A 19,537-nucleotide genomic window follows, 5' to 3' on the forward strand; every position below is an offset into this window, starting at 1 on the left:
AAAAGTAACCCTAGGAACTTCATAATAAAAAATGCAATTGAAAACCACATTTGACAGATCACTGATGCTAAAAGAGTCACTTATATGGTACTTGTTTGCGATTTCCCCCCTGCCTATCCTATCTTTCATCCCCTTTCCTTTTCTAAGTTAAAAAGGAAGCCAATTTCCAAAGGTTTTCATAACCTTGTGATATAGCTGTTCACGTGGTCTACAACTCAAACATCTTCTCATCATTCATGGTTATTTAGTGGGCTCAGAGCATTTTATATTTTTTCCCAATGCACTGCTGTAATACATTGTTAGTTTGATTTTAAAGCAATAAATCCCATATATTTTATTCTCCTTTGTGTTAATATTTTAGGATGGTGCCATTTATCCCACTGCAAAGCCTGGTTTCCTGGCAGCATACCATAAAAACATGTTATTTTATGACAGATTCTTTATTGTTTGTTGTCAGCATGATAGCCCAGGAGAATTATCTGGTACAGCTCTATTAGAAAACAAAGTTGGCCTTTCTCGCTTTTCAGAGATACATGCTGGGAGTTTGGGCTTGTTTGAGGGGTGATAAAAGTTTATGTGGCTTAACAAACATATGATTCAAACCATTCTTCTTTTTACCTGTGCATATTCCAAAGAAGCCAACATGGAACATGATTAATCGGACAGACTTACTGCTTTAAAAAGTATATTATCAAATGCGTGGCTCTGTGTTTATTTGCACTAGATTCAGAGAAAATGTGAGAGCTAGCAAAACTGTTGTTGGAAAAGCTATATGTACTTTTCTCCATCCACAGAATTGAATCACACTAACTTCCACATGTAAAAACAATACAAGTTTCATGAATTATAACATGGGAAAAATAAATTATGAGGCTGTGATTAATATTATTTCTGATATTTGAGAAATACTATTAGAAAGTTATGTTTTTAGTGATTTAGGAAATGCATACTATCTATTATGCATGAAACTATTAAGTCTGCTTATTAAGTTGTTTTTGACAAATACATCTTTTACAAATACTCTTTCAGTTGGAAGCAAAAATTAAATTAAAAAGAAAAATGGCAATGTTTTCTATACATATCGATAGGAAATATTTTTATAAAATTTTGATTTGATTAAAACACTTTTGAGAGCTGTCCGAACAATTTTATTTTATATTTTGGAGATGAAACTCAGCCTGCTGCATTGTAGACCATATTAACAACCTCAGCTGGATTTTCCACTAGGTGGCAATGAAATGAGGAAACACAGAACTAGAGCTGGTGACACAGTAGAAGCCATGATTGGAAGTAGGGGCTGTGGATAGCTAGAATAAAAACTGAAAAATGATCAAACTTTTTTTTTAACAGAAAACTAAAAACACTGAATTTTTTTATTGGCCTCAGCTGTGCCCATAGTGTTGCAATAAAAAAAAATCAGTGTGTTATTAGATTTTTATTTCTATAAAAATATACATGGGCTAAGACCATAAAGAAATCTTTGTTCATGTTAATCTCTGCTTGGTTAGTTTCTTTGGTTACAGTGTGGTGTCAGTAGAATCATGGGCTTTCAGAGCTGGAGGAAACTTTGCATCTAATCCAAACCTCTGAGTTTATCATGAAGAAACTGGAACCCGGACAGGGGAAGGGAATAGCCACAAATCATGATCAAACCAGAAAGGCAAATACTATCAATTCTTTCTTCACTATATTTCTTATCCATCTCTATGTACTCATTCATTAATATTCAGTAACTATTTATTAAACATCTGCTAAGTTATAGGCCTTATTTTAGGTGGCAGTGAAAGCAGATGAAATTAATGCTCCAATGTCACTTACATTCTGGGTAGAGGAGACAGACACTATAAATACATAAGTATATGTAGAGTATGCCTGGTGGTCATAAATGCTATGGGGAAAAACGAAGCAGGATATTGGAGTGCCTTGAGTGAGGGCCTCATTAAGAAGAAAATATTTTGGCAGAAACCTGAAGGAGTTGAGAGAATTAGCATCTGGGTATCTGGGGGCGGAGGATTCCAGGAAAAGAGAACAGTGAGTGGAAAAGGGTCTGGTGTAGGTGTGTGATGTCTGAGAACTCCCTGGCAGCCAGTGTGGCTGGAATGAGACTAAGAAAGGAGGTATTGAGGTTGGAGAGGTAACATGATGGAGATGTGGTTGAGAAATTGTGTTAGTACTTTGGCTTTCACACTGTGTGAGATGGGTGGCTACCAGGTGGTTTTGAATAGATAGGCAACATGTTCTCATCTTTTAAAAGGATCTTCTTGGCTGCTATTTTGGTAATATATTGTAGGAGAAGGGAGAGAAGGACATAAGCGTGTAGGAGCAAGGGCTACTGAAGAGCTACTGCAATAATTCAGGCACAGACAGCCTTGGTTTAAACCAGGGTGGTAGTGGTGGAGGTGATGCAAAGTGATCCAAACCTAATATATTTTGAGGTAAAGAAAACAGGATTTGGGGTATGAGAGAAAAAGAGGAATCAAGGATGACACCAATACTTTTGGTGTGAGTAATTGGAAGTATAGACGTGCCATTTACTGACATGAGAAAGGCTGTGGGAAGAGCAGGTGTCAGGGAGAATATAAGGAGTTAGTCTGGATATTGGAGTTAGTTTGATCATTACTAGACGTCTAGATGAAGTTGTTAAGTAGGCAGATGTATGCTTTTGGAGTTCAACAGATAGGTCCATCTGGGAATAGAACTCTGGGAATCGTCAACATACATACGGTTTTTAAAGTCAGGAAATCACCAAGAGACAAGTGTAATACAGAAGTCCAAGAACTGAGTCCTGAAATATCTCTAAATGAAAACATTTAGAGATTGCTGAGATGAGGAACATTTGTCAAAAGAGATTAAGAAGGAGGAATCTGTAATATAGGACAGGACCAGGAGATTGTGGTGCCCTGAAAGTCAAGGGAAAATAGTATTTCAAAATGATAGAATAAGAAACGGACTCACATGCTGTAGATAGGTCAAATAGTTGACCATTGGATTTAGAAATCAAAGGGATTGATCTTGAGAAAAGACCCATTGGAGTGTTGGGAGTGAAAGCCCAACTGGAATGGGTTCAAGAGAAAATGAGGAGAAGAATTGGAGACAATAGTTATAGACATCTCTTTTGAATTTTGCATAAAGAGGAACAGAGAATGGCAGCTGAAACGGTATGTAAAGTGTGGGGGGATTTTTTTTTTTTTTTATCTGACAGATAACCCAGGATGCCTCATCATAGTTCAGAGTGTAACACTTCTTGTTGCTTTACTGCGGTAGCCTCCTTCTGCCTCAAAGGATTAGGCATTTATGACCAAATGAATTTCCTCAAAATGCCCTTCTAAATAAAGGAAGCTTTCCCCATCCCTATCTTTTGCAAAAAAAACTTTTAGTGACAATTTAATAATAATATACCAAGTAATATTTAAATTCCTTAGCCCTGAAGTCAAGGTGAAAAAAAAATCTGATGTCTACTCTGCCCCAGCAAATTTGATCTCTTCTCTATATACCACTTCCTACTCTTGGGACTTGTATTTGTAACCTCTCTATGTAAACCCTAATCTTTACCCTCTGTGTCTCTGCTTATAATAACAGAAGTGGGGCTTTAGGGCCCCACTCATATATGTGCATGCCCATATATGCGTTTGTTATATGATCTCTTCATTGATGACCTGAGCCAGAAAAATACTTCTGTCATCTCCACTGCTATAGTATTTATCATCAAAACATTTTCTGCTTAGATACTGCCTTATATGCTGGACATTTTTGTGTCTTTCATGGTGTCTATCCCAAAGCACATGAATGTGTTATATGAAAATATGTTGAATAAATAAATAAGCATATCACAGGTCTGCTAACTCCAAGTCTCCTGCTTTCTCCTTTTACCATTCTGCTGTAGCCTTTGGTATAATCCAGTGTTGAGTTAAATATGAGTGCTGCCTACATCCCTAGCACTATTTCTGGAACAGCATGGTTTAGTCTACACAGAATTAGGAAATTTTCTAATTTTGAGGCAGCCCACAGCCTCCTGCTCAGTAATCAGGAAGCTTCACTTGGAGGAGGTCTTTTATGATGGTATAAACCAATATTTGGTCATAAACTGAAAGGAACGATGAAATCTGAGAATTCAAGTGTTCTTTTAAATCTTTGTTGTCACTGAAGACAAGAACTTAATGAAACATCTGTCCTATTAAAGAGCTAGTTTTTTGGTGTTTTATAGTTGTAAAATTTAATCATAATTCGGCTTGCAAAAATCAAACCTTGTGCCAATCTCATTAACATTGAGCCAAGTTTCATAGTCATTAACATTCTCTCTCAGGAGGAAAAGATAGTTCTCTGCAGTTAGTTTTTGTTTAGTTCTTATGAAGGGCTTAAATACCTTATTAATCTTTCTTAACAACCTGGCAAAATAAGTAGAAATCGTTAAGCTTGGTAAAAGAATAGAGAGTTGGGGCCAAAATTCCTTGCTTAAATGTGTTGTCAGCTGAGCATTATTGTAACCTTGTGGATTGAGTTATACCTTTACATTGTCGTATAGAAAATAATTGAATAGGCCAGATGCAGTGGCTCACACCTATAATCCCAGCACTTTGGGAGGCTGAGATGGGTGGATCAAGATGTCAAGAGATCGAGATCATCCTGGCCAACATGGTGAAATCCTGTCTCTACTAAAAATACAAAAATTAGCTGTGTGTGGTTGCACGCGCCTGTAGTCCCAGCTATTTGGGAGGCTGAGGCAGGAGAATCGCCTGAACCCAGGAGGTGGAGGTTGCAGTCAGCCGAGATTGCGCCACTGCACTCCAGCCTGGCAACAGAGCAAGACTTCACCATAAAAAAGAAAGAAAGAAAGAAAGGAAATAATTGAATACTCCTAAATCTGGGCAGATGTGAGGAACCTTACATTCACACACCACTCAGTTCTCCTTGAGACAATGGAGAAACATTTTATGTTGAGAAGGATGGCTTTTGCTAGGGCATTTTATGTTGTTTAGTAGATTTAAAACAAACTTATTTATTTATTTACTTGTATTTTTTCTTGTCTTGCAAATTATAAACCCAGTGTGGAGAAGGGAATATCTTTGGTTTCACTAGAATGCTTCCGTAGTGTTTGGCTTCTATTGGGACATCACAAATGTTGACTAAAGGACTAAATTAGTTGTAAACACCACTGCACTCACACCAGCCAAAAGGACTAAATTATTTGTCACATATATTTTGCCAGTGAGTATTCAAAGAGAAGAATGATTCCAGATATGAAAATGAGAAAGGTGTGAAAATCAGCATTTTACATGTATAACGAAAGTGACTTTTACCAAGGCACTCTGCCAGTCTTCCTTCAAAATAGTTAGCATGGAAATTGGAATTCATATTTCATGCCAAAAAATGATGGTTGTATAGATGATTATTAACGCGTAGGTGGTGTTTATGTGGATGCGCAGATGTGTTCGGAAACTCTTGATCTATGTGGCACTCTGAACAACCCAGCCTGTATTCACAGATGAATTACATTTCATTCCCCCATTATCCTGTGCCACAATTGCAGCTCGCATATTTAAACAGGTGTACCAATTTATCCAGAGAGAATTACATATTTGAGAAAACAGTTTAATGAATTACTTCACATTTGCAACAAGTAACTTTAATGAACTATCTAAACAAAAGATATAGGTTTTCTGGTTAGCCAAAACTTCCTTTTGTTAAACTTTCCCTTCCTCTGTGGGTAGGAAGGAAAGACTTCATTCTTCATTGTCTCTCCAATTTTGATCTTCTGTCCAGTGATCTCAACTCTGGATGATTCCAAAACAGTGAAAAAAAAAAACCATGTAATTTCATTCTAGATTTAGGAGCTCTAGAATCCATTTGGCAGGTGGGATGACATGGAAATCTCTATTGCATGAAAGAAAAGAAGTGATGCTTAGATCTAGGACCTGGATACTTACCCAGACATTTGCATAACATCAATGACAAATAAATATGGATCCAATTTGAAATGCCTAGCCAGAAAGCTCCTTAATTAAGAGATACCAGCATGGCTCATGGCTATAGGCTTCCTATGGGCTATGACATTTTAATTTTTTTGCCTTGTCACCTGAGGATTTTTCAGATTCAGACCTGACAACACTTTCCTTGCTCTGTTTGTTTGCTGTTACCCTCTTTTTTATCCTGTAACACCTGCTAACAATGTAAGAAGTTGTCAGGACACATTTGGATTTCAAGTGTCTAGAAAGTTACATCTTTTCAACCAATGAATAGGATTATATAAAATTAAATATTTTAAAACTTTTTCTCCTGAGTCTTATATTTCCTTCTCACTACCTTCATCTTCAGTCCTTAAATTTCCATTTTAAACTGTGACCACTCCATGGAGAATATCTTCTCCAATGTGCAAATTTTTTCCAAGTCTAGATTTTCTTTCTTCTACTTGTTCTTCTGATTGCCACTTTTTTTTCCTGTCTGTTTCTAATCTCCCATCTAAAATCGTAGAGCATATATTCCCTGTAGAGTTCAATAGCCCTGGGTTTCAACCCAGACTCTGACACTTATTGGTTTGTGACTTGGACAGTTTCTGTTCCCTCTGAACCTCATTTTAATAGGATCTACTTCTTGAGACTGTCATCAGAACAGAAATAGAAAGTCAGTGCTTGTGGTCTCTTTCCAGGCTAGGGGTATGCTGAAATAATTCAAAGCTAAAGACATCTGTACCTAATAATCAGAGAAACTTGTGAAAGGCTTCCAAGCCATTTCCATTAGAAAACTTCCATCATTCTCAGCAAACTATCACAAGGACAAAAAACCAAATGCCGCATGTTCTCACTCATAGGTGGGAATTGAACAATGAGAACACATGGACACAGGAAGGGGAACATCACACTCCGGAGACTGTTGTGGGGTGGGGGTAGGGAGGAGGGATAGCATTAGGAGATATACCTAATGTGAAATGATGAGTTAATGAGTGCAGCACACCAACATGGCACATGTATTCATATGTAACAAACCTGCATGTTGTGCACATGTACCCTAAAACTTAAAGTATAATAATAATAAAAAAAAAGAAAACTTGTCTTCAAGGAAAAGCAAGAGTCCTGGTCCAGTGTGCTCAACCAGTTCAAGTTGATTTCCAATTATTTAACAATTAGACCCAGGTATAAACTCATCTCTCTCTTGAATGACCAGCTTCAATCGCCAAAAAACCTTACCTGACTGTCTACTACCTTTCTCCAGTTTGAACTTCAATGGATGCTGATCCATTGTGACCCCCTGCGGCCCAGGAGAGAAACTTGCCATGAGCTGCCAGCCAGAATAACGGTGAGTCCTCTGACTACCTGCAAAGGCCGCTTCTACCCAGCTCAACCCTCTCCACCTCACCACTTTCCCATCTTGCCACCTCCCCAGCACCCCTCCTCCCCACTCTCTTTCCCTAAGACAGCCTGTGCTTTGCTGTACTCACTAGAGAAATATTAGGGAAGCACAAGTCATACTTTCGACCTGGCGGGTAGAAACCACCTGCAGCCTGGCAGGTAGAAACCACCTGCGGGTGTGTGGTTCTCCCTTTGGTGGCTTATGGACCCTCCTCCCTTACTCTCAAACATATCCAAGAACACTTGAGGTCTACTGGCCAGCACTGGCACAGGCCACCCGGGAAGGCTCCGAGGACAGCCAGAAGCTGCACTGGGATGGATGGCATAGAGGCAGAGCTGCGTGCTCAGGCCTTGCCTGTGCGGCGGCAGGGAAGGGGTTAAGGGCGACTGTTGTCATTCTATCCGTCCTCCCCTGCCCCCTAGCTCTCCTCCAATCCCAGGACCCTCTCCGGGGCCATTCATAAACAGGGGGGACGCGCGCCTCCCGCGCCTGGACACCTTGGCCACCGCTACTCCCGGGGGTGCTTTTTCTGCATGGGCGAAGTGCCACCTATGCGAGTGGCGGGTCTGGAAGCCTAGAGGGGAATCAAGCTGCAGAGCCGGGCCAAGGGATTAGCGGAGGGCGGCGGGCATGGCCTGGACTGCGCGGGACCGCGGGGCCCTGGGGCTGCTGCTGTCGGGGCTCTGCTTGTGCGCGGCTCAAGTAAGTTGCGAGCGAGTTTGAGGGGTGCTTTTCTCACTTTCTCCCCATCTTTTCTTCTCCAGCCCAGCCAGACCACCGACGAGGTAAGTTGGGGGCAGGGAGTGTTTGCATTTTTCAAGCGCACACCAGGACAGGTGGGGGCGCAGAGGTCGGGAGAGCTGTGAGGAGGCGCGGAGCATCCCCAGGGCTCTCAGACCCGCGCTTCCTCCAGCCTCCAGCACCTGCCGAGAGTCCTATCGAAGTCCAGAGCCCTAGATGACCCCTTGGTCTAGGAAGGGGGGCTCCCCCCCACCTGGGTCCTCCCTACTGCAGGCTCTGGCGCTGAAGGTAATAGGTGACTCGAGACCGAGGTTTAATTCTTAGCCTGTTACTGCCTTTTACTTCCCCCACCTCACCCCCGCCCCCGCCCCACCTCCTGGTCACTGTCAAGAGCAGGCCTTGCTGGAAAAGGCGGGAATCCAGGCACGCTCCCTCTCCCGCTCCTGCAGCCCGCGGTAGCTGCACTAAACCCCAAGTCCAGCTAGCGGTGCTGGCGGCTCCGGGATGGAACCCGGCGGCCCTGGCTCCCATCAGCATTTCAGCAGTTTCCCAAAGGCTCCAGCGCCTCCCGCCTCTTGCGCGGGGGAGGACCCGGAGGGGGCGCATAAGCCCAGCTGAGGTTTGAGGTTTCACTTACAAAGACCCCATTGTAACCTGTTTGGTCATTGGAGTTTAGAAAAACAAAGTTTTCCTTGATGAAAGAGTCTTTCTTCTTTTTCTTTTTTGAATTCAGAACGGTAAAAAAAGCCCCACATTCCCTAAGCAACACGTTTATACTGTTTCAGACGCCAGCATTCCCTCTAGCACCATCAAAACGTAGCTGTTTGCAAGCGATAAAAGGGGTCATGTCCTAGGGTGGGTCTGAAATTTGGTGTAATTTTGAAGCGAGATGCAAAGACCTAATTCAAGGGACTGAGGGAGTGTCACTGCAGGTAAAACTGAAATGCGGCCAGGCACTGGTCTCAAGGCTGCCCTGCCCTTCTCCTCCCAAATCTTTTCCTCAAGTATACCCGCCACCTCCCCATTCTACTGGACAAAGATCCTGGTGGGGATTCTCTGTTCTTGGCTGTTCCATTCTGGCCAAAACACTGACCTGCAATGACTGATAAATCGAGGTATCGAATGAGCCCCATTTTCATTTTTGAATCCTTTTGAGAGTACAAAGGCGTTAGACCCTCCCTTTTCCACAGCTCCTCCTGGGTTTAATGCACTCTGCAGAGGTGAGATCCAGTGAAGCCTCCCCCAACCTTGGGGGCGTCAATCCTGCTCTAGCCCCACAGTTTAGCTCATTAGAATATGGTGGAGACCAAAGCTGCGCTTGCTTGGAGGTCTGAGACATTTTTGCGTTGGGTTTCAAAAACCCGGCCTCCTCTGGAAGGTATCTTTTACCCCACGGAGGCGGGGGCTTCAGGGCACTGCGCTCAGTTGCACCCTGTTGCCCAATGTGCTCCACTAACCTATGTCTGCTATTTTTGCCAGAGAGGTCCGCCGGGCGAGCAGGGTCCTCCCGGGCCTCCAGGCCCCCCTGGAGTTCCAGGCATCGATGGCATCGACGTAAGTTTCTATCTCCAGGCCACCTCTGTTCCCCAGTCCTGCCCTTTCCTATTCTTTTTCCAGGGCTCCTGTGGGTTTTTTTTAGAGAGGACCAGGGTCTCCCCTTCCTGCCACCCCACTTAAAGGCAGGATCAGACATGGGCGAGAGTTGGGGGTTGGATCCTAGGAGCCCGGGGATTTTCGGAGGGAGAGGTGTCCCTGTTGTCCCTGTTGGTCATGAACCTCCATGTTTGACCCTTATAACATCCCCATCCGTGAAGTGAGCTCTCCTGGGATTGTCCCAATGGGGTCCCCAGCCTACCCCGCTCATAGACTGCTCTCTCTTTTTCTTCTACACCTCCAGGGTGACCGAGGTCCTAAGGGCCCCCCGGGCCCCCCGGTAAGTTGATTGGAGCAAATGGCGCTCCACTTCCTTCCTTTAGACGTGTTTTGCAGCCCCCTGTTTCTGAAGGGTCTCAACTTTGCACCTTTTTCTCTCCTGCCCCCGCACCCTTCTCCCCCTGCTCAGGGTCCTGCAGGTGAACCGGGAAAGCCAGGAGCTCCAGGCAAGCCAGGCACACCTGGCGCTGATGTGAGTAGGCGAGTGCTGGGAGGGCTCCCAGCCTGGGCTGTGTGGTGGGTACACGTAAGTGTGTGTGTGTGGTGGGGGGGGCGGCGGGGGGGCGGAGGGAGAGAGAGAGAGAAAGAGAGCGCGCTGTGGCTCTAAACTTGGCCTCCTGCCAGCGCCTAACTGATCGTGGAGCTGCTAGCTTTTGCAAAAGGACTTGTGAAGGTGAGGTTACCTCTCTCTAGGAGGCGTTGGCATTTCCTCCTCCTAGAAAACAGCAGCGGGTACCGGCTTCCTGTCTCTAACCTTGACCTCACAGTGCACGCTGTGAACTCTCAGCCCCACTGCGGGCAGAGGGGGTACGGATGGCAGTAGATTGTACTGGCTTCGGCTTACCTGCTGTGAGCCCACTGGTAGGCTCCTGGAAGCTAGCCTTCGCCCTTGCTCTTTCATCGGCACTCCCTGCATTAATTTAGAAAACGATCCTGCAGGTAGGCAAAGGGCCAGAGCACCCCTAAATCCCAAGGAATGTGAAAAAGAAAGATGCACTTGAAGTGAGTGGGGATGTGCGGGGAATTTAGAAATTCAAAACTAGCTTTTCCTCTTTCCATGGAGTTTTTCTGGCTGGCATTACTGGCAGAAATGAACTGGCTAGGATTGTATGAAGATTGAGAACCAGCAGGCTTTCTCCAGTTTACCCACATCTCCATCAAACGCTGACTTATATGGTAAACCTAATACTAAATAATACTTCTTCAGAGTAAAACGACTTCAGGATTCTCAGCTTCTCCTCTTTCCATGCATTCTAACAATATATAATGAGGACCCACTACAGACCAGTCCTTGACTTTGTCCCTGGAATATGAAGTGAAGTAAGAAATGGCGTCTGTTCGTAGAGAGCATACCATGGGGCATCACTCAAGTTACTCTTCAAGTTACCACTTTATGTGTTTTCCAGAAACTAAAGACGTTTCTAAGTAAAAGAAAGCACTCGAAAACCTATAATTATGATTTCCAAGAATTTTTGACTACAGTTTAAGACATATCCTTCATTTTGAAAGAAAAATAAATAACTGGATTTTTACTGTTATTAAGGTGTGCTTTCTTTGTCAGGATTCCCATAAGGAATGTGTTTGTTTATACTGTGTCTATACTATTTAGCGTTTTGTTTTTGTTTTTGTTTTTTGAGACGAAGTTTCGCTCTTGTCGCCCAGGCTGGAGTGCAATGGCGCGATCTCGGCTCAATGCAACCACTGCCTCCCGGGTTCAAGCGATTCTCCTACCTCAGCTTCCAGCTTCTCGAGTAGCTGGGATTACAGGTGCCCTCCACCATGCCCGGCTAATTTTTGTATTTTTAGTAGAGATGGGGTTTCACCCATAGTATTTTAGGAAATAGATCTTGGTTTACATTTCAAAGCCCCTAGTTTGAACTTTCTGTTTATGCAAATTAGCAGTACAGGAGGCACCCAAGGACTAATATTTGGATAGTAAAAACTGAATCTCAAACAAGTGTTTGTATTAATATAGTATGAACTAAAATAATATAATTTGTTGGCAATCAAACTCTTTGGAACATCGATAATTACTTGAAATTGTCATACCATAATAAAAAGAGTCTGATAAATGCAAGGCTGCTGAACAAACTGGTAGCCTAATGTAGCTTGAATTTATTTCTATTTTCCTTTGAAATTTCAATCAGCCTTTAGTTTTGGATGAAAAGAAAATTTCTGACTAAATTAAAAAAATTATTTTGGTAAATAAAATATTTATTTTGTATTTCAAAAATTTATTTTGGTAATTGAAGCGTAAATGGGTCATCTGAATCTTTGTCTTGCTTTAAACTGCAATATAATGTCAGACAGAAAGCTAGACTTATCTGTCCCCCAATTTAATAGTGCTTTTATAGCTTACTCAACAAATTCTTCTCTTTACCTTATACCGTGGTGTCATAAAGACAATCCTTGGTTTTGCTTATAATTTCCCCACTCTAACAGAAATTTTGGATAAACAAATGAAAGTGCTTTGAAATCTTTAGAAGTACAACATAGAAAACAATTTCAAGTAAATTTTTCTTTGTCTATATTTGCAGACCCACAGTGCAGCATAAACCAGATTTCAAATATTAAAAGACATAAAAGAATAAGCTGCCTTAGATTATTGAACTTTGACCTCAGGGAGAAAATGATGAGCACATTTAGTCTGCTGAGACAGGAGAGGAAAGCAAAAGAGAAAGAGAGGAAAGGGGAGAAAAAAGGAAATCCCTGTATCTGCCAGTATTTTAGGCATTTTCTAGATCTCGAGGAAAAATTAACTGTACTATTTGCATTTACATAGAACTTTTTCCTCAAGCACTGCCACAAACATTTAACCCACAATAACCTGGAAAGTAGATTGGTCTAATATTACTTTCCATAGATATGGAAACAATAATTATGAAGACAAGTGGTTTCCTCAGAGAGCTAGAGTTATTTCGTAGCTAAGATAGCAAAATAGTCCAGATTTCTTGATTTTTAGACTCCCCAGGCAATTCTGCCTCATGCAAATACAAGTGACGATTTTAATAGATGAGAGAGAATAGCGAGAATAGAGAGAAAAAGTGATAGTGAATTTTTAGTACCTAAGTCACCGATCAAGAAGAATGATATGGATAATAACAGCCATTTGTAATTGATATTTTATAATTACTTAACAAATATTGGTGTGTTTTATATTCCCTGACTTTTGAATTGAAGCCACATGAGACATCTGGAACTGTAAAGTTTTCTTATTCCACTCTTTGACTGATTTGACATTTAAAAAATCTTTTATTCTAAATTGAGAATGGATATCTTTGAGAATAATGAAACGCAGTAACTGGGTCAGAATTTGCTCTTTGTCTGTCCTTGGCCATAGGGGAGCTAAGTAAGTAGGAGAGCTTCAACAATCCTTTCTTGGTAGATGAACCTGAGTGTGCTGGTAGGACCTTAAACCTCGAATCATTTCGTCTTCTGCTCTTTGGGTCATTACAAGGCTTATTTTTTTGATAATGTTAAAAAATGGTTATTTGGATGATGGTTGAAAGAATCACAAAGGAACCCTGTTCAGTGTTCATTATCCTATGTTGAATGGATTTTTGGCAGAAAATGTAAATGAGTCATACCAGTCATGCTTGTAGAAGTAAGCCTTGAGTCCTACCAGCTGAGCTGTCAGAATGCTTGAAGGAAATCTCCATTGAGGACTGGTTTTCTCTGCCAAACAGTAACATGAAGTTCAGAACACAGTCAGCTTCAATATTATCATGTATAGAAGTTTGTCTGTATGAATATTCATATGAAGGCACTTTTTTCTGCTACTGGTAATGTTTTCTTCTTTTATTTCTTTGAAATAAGAATTAGGAGGTCTTATTGCAAACTGGATTTTGAAAATTATGTATGTGTTTTGTGTGTGGTCTGTATATTTCAACTCAAATCTGCCCTTTTTTCAGGTTAAGTTGATTTTTTTTTGGCTTATGGGCATGTAAAATTAGATAAGACAGAACTTGGATCTAACCTTAGGACAACTGTGCTGTTCTCAGCAATTATATTAATAGAGATATTTTTATATGTACTATTTGTTTTGACATGCTCAGAGAGACCTTTAAAAATGGTATTTTATTCTTTTGTTATAACATCCATATGAGATAAGTAGAAGAGGAATTAGAATAAAGTATAAGAATTATAGCTAAACTGTGATAATTTTTACAGGCAGAGGTTAGGTGCTTTGTATTCTCTCAATGTATACAACTATTATCTGTGGCAGATGCTTTATAACTAGAATTGTGAGTTATTAAGAAATTATTCTGAAAGATCAGTGTAGGTGCAAATATTCATGCATTGAAGAAATGTGATAAGGACAAGAAACACAGTGCTGTTGTTAATACCTTGATTTGGTTTGTTTGTTTGTAGGACCTTTTCTCAATGAGGAACAGCATGTAGAACACTGTGCAGTTAGGGACCTTGCCCATGATTCCAGAGCTGCTAAGTGGTAGGATCAGGATTTGAGCCGAATATAAAGATGTTGTGGGGGAACAAGTGTAATATCCTGCCACCTGGAAGGCCTCCTTAAACTTACTGTATGCAGTAATCACATCTTGAGTGGTTAGATGCCAGAGCAGCATGTTAGGATCCTCTAATTCCCACTTAAAGCATAAACCCTCCAAGACCAATTCTGGTCAATTTTCATACACACAATCAACTAACACTCTTCAACCTGTGACTGGAATAACTGACAAGATTGGAGGACAGCAACTATAAAGCAGATAGTTGGACATGTGATTCTTGTCCTCATGGAGCTTATAGTTTTCTGCATAGTTATTTCATAACAGGTGTCACTGTAACATCTGACATCAGAATCCATTTTCAACTTTGTTCAAAGAATTTTCCAGTGATTGACATAATTTAGCATGTCTTGTGGAGGATGTTTTTAAGATGAAGTAACCTGAAAACAGCTTCCAGGTTATCCAACTATTTACTTGGTTCTGCTTTATAGTTGCTGTCCTCCAATCTTGTCAGTTATTCCAGTCACAGGTTGAAGAGTGTTAGTTGATTGTGTGTATGAAAATTGACCAGAATTGGTCTTGGAGGGTTTATGCTTTAAGTGGGAATTAGAGGATCAATTAGTTGAATATGCCCAGAGGTTTATAAAATTTACATGCCATATGTGCATCCAGAGAGTGCTCCTGGATGTATAGTTTGTTTGTGAAATGCCAAAGCAAACATTTCATTACCATAGGTGCTTAGAAACTAATCATGTTGAGGTTTGTTCCCAAATTACAGTGTTGTAATTAGGCTAGGGCTATTGAAAATCAAAGGCAGTCTGTAAAAAGTTCTTTTGTGTGTGTTTAATATTTTCTTCTTTGGTAAATTTCCAGTAATTAACATTTTTTTTTTTTTTTTTTTTTTTTGAGACGGAGTCTCGCTCTGTCACCCAGGCTGGAGTGCAGTGGCGCAATCTCGGCTCACTGCAAGCTCCGCCTCCCGGGTTCACGCCATTCTCCTGCCTCAGCCTCTCTGAGTAGCTGGGACTACAGGCGCCCGCCACCACGCCCGGCTAATTTTTTGTATTTTTAGTAGAGACGGGGTTTCACCGTGGTCTCGATCTCCTGACCTCGTGATCCGCCCGCCTCGGCCTCCCAAAGTGCTGGGATTACAAGCGTGAGCCACCGCGCCCGGCCTAATTAACATTTTCAACTCATTTTTTTCTATTTGCTTTGATTCACTCTGTGACATTGTTAGGAAAATTAATTAATGTAGAGAAATGTAAAAATGGTGACCACTGAGCTAGTTTTCTATATGAATTATGTGAAGGAATTTTATGGATGTTTATTCAGACCATGACAGACTAAATATGAATTTTGGTGATCCATTTTTAAGTAGGGCTTTCATATTTTTCAAGAAATCCCTCTCTCAATTGATATTGTTTGGGTCTTCTTCAAAATCTTGATAATAGAAAGGGTTTATAAGATACTTATATAGGCATGTATGTATATGTACACACATATATATCATGTTTATCTTTAGGAAGGTGTAATTTCAAGATTACATTGTAAGTGACAGCATCTGAAAGTGTCAAAGAGCAAAGAAAAAAATTAAAAATAGAAATGTATCTTTACCAAATATGGAAATTCTTGTATATATGTGATATTGTCATTCTTTAATACGTGTTTTATATTGAGGATGATGATAAAGTAAGTACTAGTAGGGAAAATGAGAACGTTTAGAATATGTATTTAATAACTGATTTAGTATTAAATATGATAATTATAAATGTGGTTTATAATAATAGGCTTAAATTTTACATACCGAGTGGCATACATGAACATATATACTTAATTATAGCTATTTTTACTAAGAAAAATAATGTAGAAACATGCATGCTTTCAAATGTTTCTACTTTAAGAATTAATATTCTTTGATAAGCAATTGTCATTGACAGAAGATAGCTAGGGGGCTGTTAGTGGCTATAAGGAAATAATTAGATTGTTTGTGTTTAATTCTTATTGAGGAAATATTTCATTGACTTCCAAGTCATTGTTGTCATGTAGAAAGAGACTATTGTCCTGTAGAGAGATACATAGTATTTTTGTTTCATAAATGAAGTAAAGAAGGTAAATAAACCTGAGTAAATGGCTGAACCAAGTCCCACCAGTCTTAGCTATTACAACATTGTAATTGCTATGTTGCATTTTTTTTTTCCAAAGCAGAGACAAAAAACACTGAATTATTGAACACTGTGATAAACAATGCAGTTAGCAGGAAGTTAGGAATATGACACAACTTATCAAGAAGAAATAACCACAACAGGCAGATCTTATGCTAATCTTTACTTTTGAGTAAGACTATAGTAAGGTATTTCTTTATAAATATTTGCATCATACATATGTAACCATCCTGTAGATGATTAATAAATAAAATGAAAGTTTTCTACTTAGTGGTTTGCCTAAGGATGTTATGATAGTTCTAACATCATTGTCTTGCTCTCTTAGGGATTAACAGGACCTGATGGATCCCCTGGCTCCGTTGGGCCAAAGGGACAAAAAGTAAGTTAGCCATCTGGCATTAATTGCTGGTATGAAAATGCTGAAGTATAATTTTATTGTACTGTTTGCAAGCCAACTAACATTAAGTTATGAAGCATCTAAAATGCACTTGTTCAACTAAAATTGTGTTTAAAAACACCATGATGTGGAATACTATGCAGCCATAAAAAGGAACGAGATCATGTCCTTTGCAGGGACATGGATGGAGCTGGAAGCCATTATTTTCAGCAAACTAACGCAGGAACAGAAAATCAAATACTGCATGTTCTCACTTATAAGTGGGAGCTGAATAAAAAGAACACATGGACACATGGAGGGGAACAACACACACAGGGGCCTGTCAGAAAATAGGGGGTGGGAGGAGGGAGAGCATCAGGAAGAATAGCTAATGGATGCCGGGCTTAATACCTGGGTGATGGGATGATCTGTGCAGCAAACTGCCATGGAACATGTTTACCTATGTAACAAACCTGCACATCCTGCACATGTACCCCTGAACTTAAAAGTTGGAAATTAAAAAAAAAACACCATAATGAGGTGTTTTAATGCTTTCAATATTTATGCAGTTTTCACATTTACATATTCATGCTATGAAAGGTCAGTACAATGAAAATATTATTATTTTTAGGGAGAACCTGGTGTGCCTGGATCACGTGGATTTCCAGTAAGTAAATGTAAAGCTACAGAATTGAAAATTTCCTATCTTTAGGTAAAATTCTGCCATTGTGAAATCTTTAGATGCAGTTTTCTGCATAATATACATGACAAATATGTTGATGACATCTGGTATGGTAAGCATTCCTACTATGAGTGGAAAAATTTTAGAGAAGTTTGAATGTACAGTAGAAAATACATACTGTATTTGCAGGTGGTATTTCCCAGTAGACAATTCCCTCTTTACCTGCAATGATAGAAAACACTTCTTACATAACAACAGCAAATCTAAGTATTCAGTGTTTAGACCATGGTATCACACCACATTCTTCACAACTGGTTTTATCTCTAATGAAATATCAACTAATCAGATACTATCACTTGCCTGATTCCTTGGCTAGTCTTTTTCTACATTTGAACAGTGTGGCAGGTGTGTGTTATTTGTATGTATGAGGACCAGGTTTCTTAGGCTGCTTTTCCTATCTATTTTGCTCTTTGTTCCACTTTTACTCCTGTCATTAATCTGTATTTTTTCTTCTTTTTTCCTATTTGTGCTATTTTCTTTGCCATATTTTAGCATGTCAACTTTTCCATTATAAGCCTATTTTCAGAAGTGAACAGCTTGCTGGCCTTTCTCCCATATTTTTCAACTCAGCTGTTAATCTCAACATCTTATAGAGATGCCTTTTTTTTGTTTAGTGAAATTTGTTGAACATCTAGGTTTCTGATAATGAAATAACTTATTGATTACTTTGGTGTTTTCAAGCATAACACTTATTTCCTGAATTGACCTATGTATTGAAGTGTTCAAACTGGAGTCATTTTTCCAGGAATGCCTTTTAAAATCCCACTGATTATTAAGGCATACTGTCCATGTGAAGTTCTTGCTTGTTTTGCCTGTCCAACTAATTAGAAATAATAATATCATCCATGGGATGCTTGGCATATGCATATTTTAGAAAAGCAAGTCTGGAGTGAAAAGCTAACATGAATATCGTATCACAGACAGCTGTGAATAAAAGCCATTCTAGCCAGTGTAGGAGAGAAAAGAATAATGAGAAATCCCAAGGGGGAAAAATTGAACTTGGAAATTAAAGAGAGAGAATAGAGATCTAGGTAGCTGATACTCAGCTTTAATTTCAACAAGCATATTATTAGGTTTTGTTATATGCTAGGCCCTGTGCTAGGAGTTGGGGCTAGGAAGATGAATAAGGTGTGGTTCAATCCTTGATTATGTAAAGTTTGGTGTTGCTAAAGAGATATAAGTGTAAAGAAGAAAATAGAATGACTATCTTAAAAATCAAATATAACATTAAATTAGCGTCCCATTGTAGGTTATTCAGGAGTGACACCATTTTATTTTCAATATCTACTGGATTCAGTGTCTGAAAATATAGCCCAACCTTTCGAAAGGGAGGTGTGTTTCTGACCCTTTTTTGTCCCTGCCTCTCTGTGCTGAATGTTTGTTTGGGGAGCTTCTAAACATAATTTATTATAGATTGTAAAACAAGAATGCTTTTAATGTAGGTTTCCTATAAAACGCTACAAATGAATAAAATCTGTAAACTCTCCAGTTGTGATGCACCTCTTTGTGAGTTATGGTAAGCATGGAAGGCTTCTTTACTTTGATTTCCTTAAAAAAAAGTTTAGAAAAATCCCAGTTAGCGTAGACATCAAAGGAATGTTAGAAGAGCTGAAATAAGATTCTGCTTCCTTTAGAAGCAGAGCCGTGTTTGCTTTTCTTTATTCAGTGCTTTCTTTAGAGTGAGCGTCATTTTTAGTAATAGAGTTTATGGTTTATTTTAACTGAGTTATGTCTACATTCATATTTATACTAAGTATAAACCTCAAGCTGTAAACATTTTTATTGTACTCTTTTAGGGCCGTGGTATTCCTGGACCCCCTGTAAGTATCACTTCATCATTTATTTTTGCACAGTCTATAAAAATGTCCTATTTCTCAAATCCCCACCTTATTCTCCTACTAACGGTCTACTCAGTGATGTTTATAGTGTTCTACCTACAAGATCTTAGGTGGCTACTAAGGATAACACCCTTATTCTGCTAAACAAAATATTTATTAATTTAGGAAATTTCTGCTTTATCTTAAGTAATTAAAGTTTGGTCAAATGAGTTATTGTG

At 39.8% G+C, this 19,537-nt stretch overlaps 1 protein-coding gene across 8 annotated transcripts in view; it reads left to right on the top strand.

Annotated features, from left to right (window-relative positions):
* COL9A1 (collagen type IX alpha 1 chain) overlaps window positions 1–19,537 on the top strand; it is a 197,949-nt gene that overhangs the window by 121,952 nt on the left and 56,460 nt on the right. For 7 of the 8 annotated variants that reach the window (XR_009212388.1, XM_058435315.1, XM_058435319.1 and 4 more), the window contains 8 exons: window positions 7,207–7,290; window positions 8,109–8,129; window positions 9,565–9,639; window positions 9,983–10,018; window positions 10,148–10,210; window positions 16,689–16,742; window positions 17,371–17,406; window positions 19,278–19,301. Coding sequence is in view for 7 of the 8 variants with exons in the window: in XM_058435315.1 (XP_058291298.1) it covers window positions 7,207–7,290; window positions 8,109–8,129; window positions 9,565–9,639; window positions 9,983–10,018; window positions 10,148–10,210; window positions 16,689–16,742; window positions 17,371–17,406; window positions 19,278–19,301 (393 nt within the window). In the remaining variant the exon portion in view is untranslated. Of the gene's footprint in view, window positions 1–7,206; window positions 7,291–7,849; window positions 8,047–8,108; window positions 8,130–9,564; window positions 9,640–9,982; window positions 10,019–10,147; window positions 10,211–16,688; window positions 16,743–17,370; window positions 17,407–19,277; window positions 19,302–19,537 lie in introns of those variants that run through there. The other variant, XM_032154135.2, reaches the window with a different exon arrangement.

The sequence above is a fragment of the Hylobates moloch genome, unplaced genomic scaffold, assembly GCF_009828535.3.
Source record: "Hylobates moloch isolate HMO894 unplaced genomic scaffold, HMol_V3 SCAFFOLD_2, whole genome shotgun sequence".
In the NCBI taxonomy this organism is placed as follows: Eukaryota; Metazoa; Chordata; class Mammalia; order Primates; family Hylobatidae; genus Hylobates; species Hylobates moloch.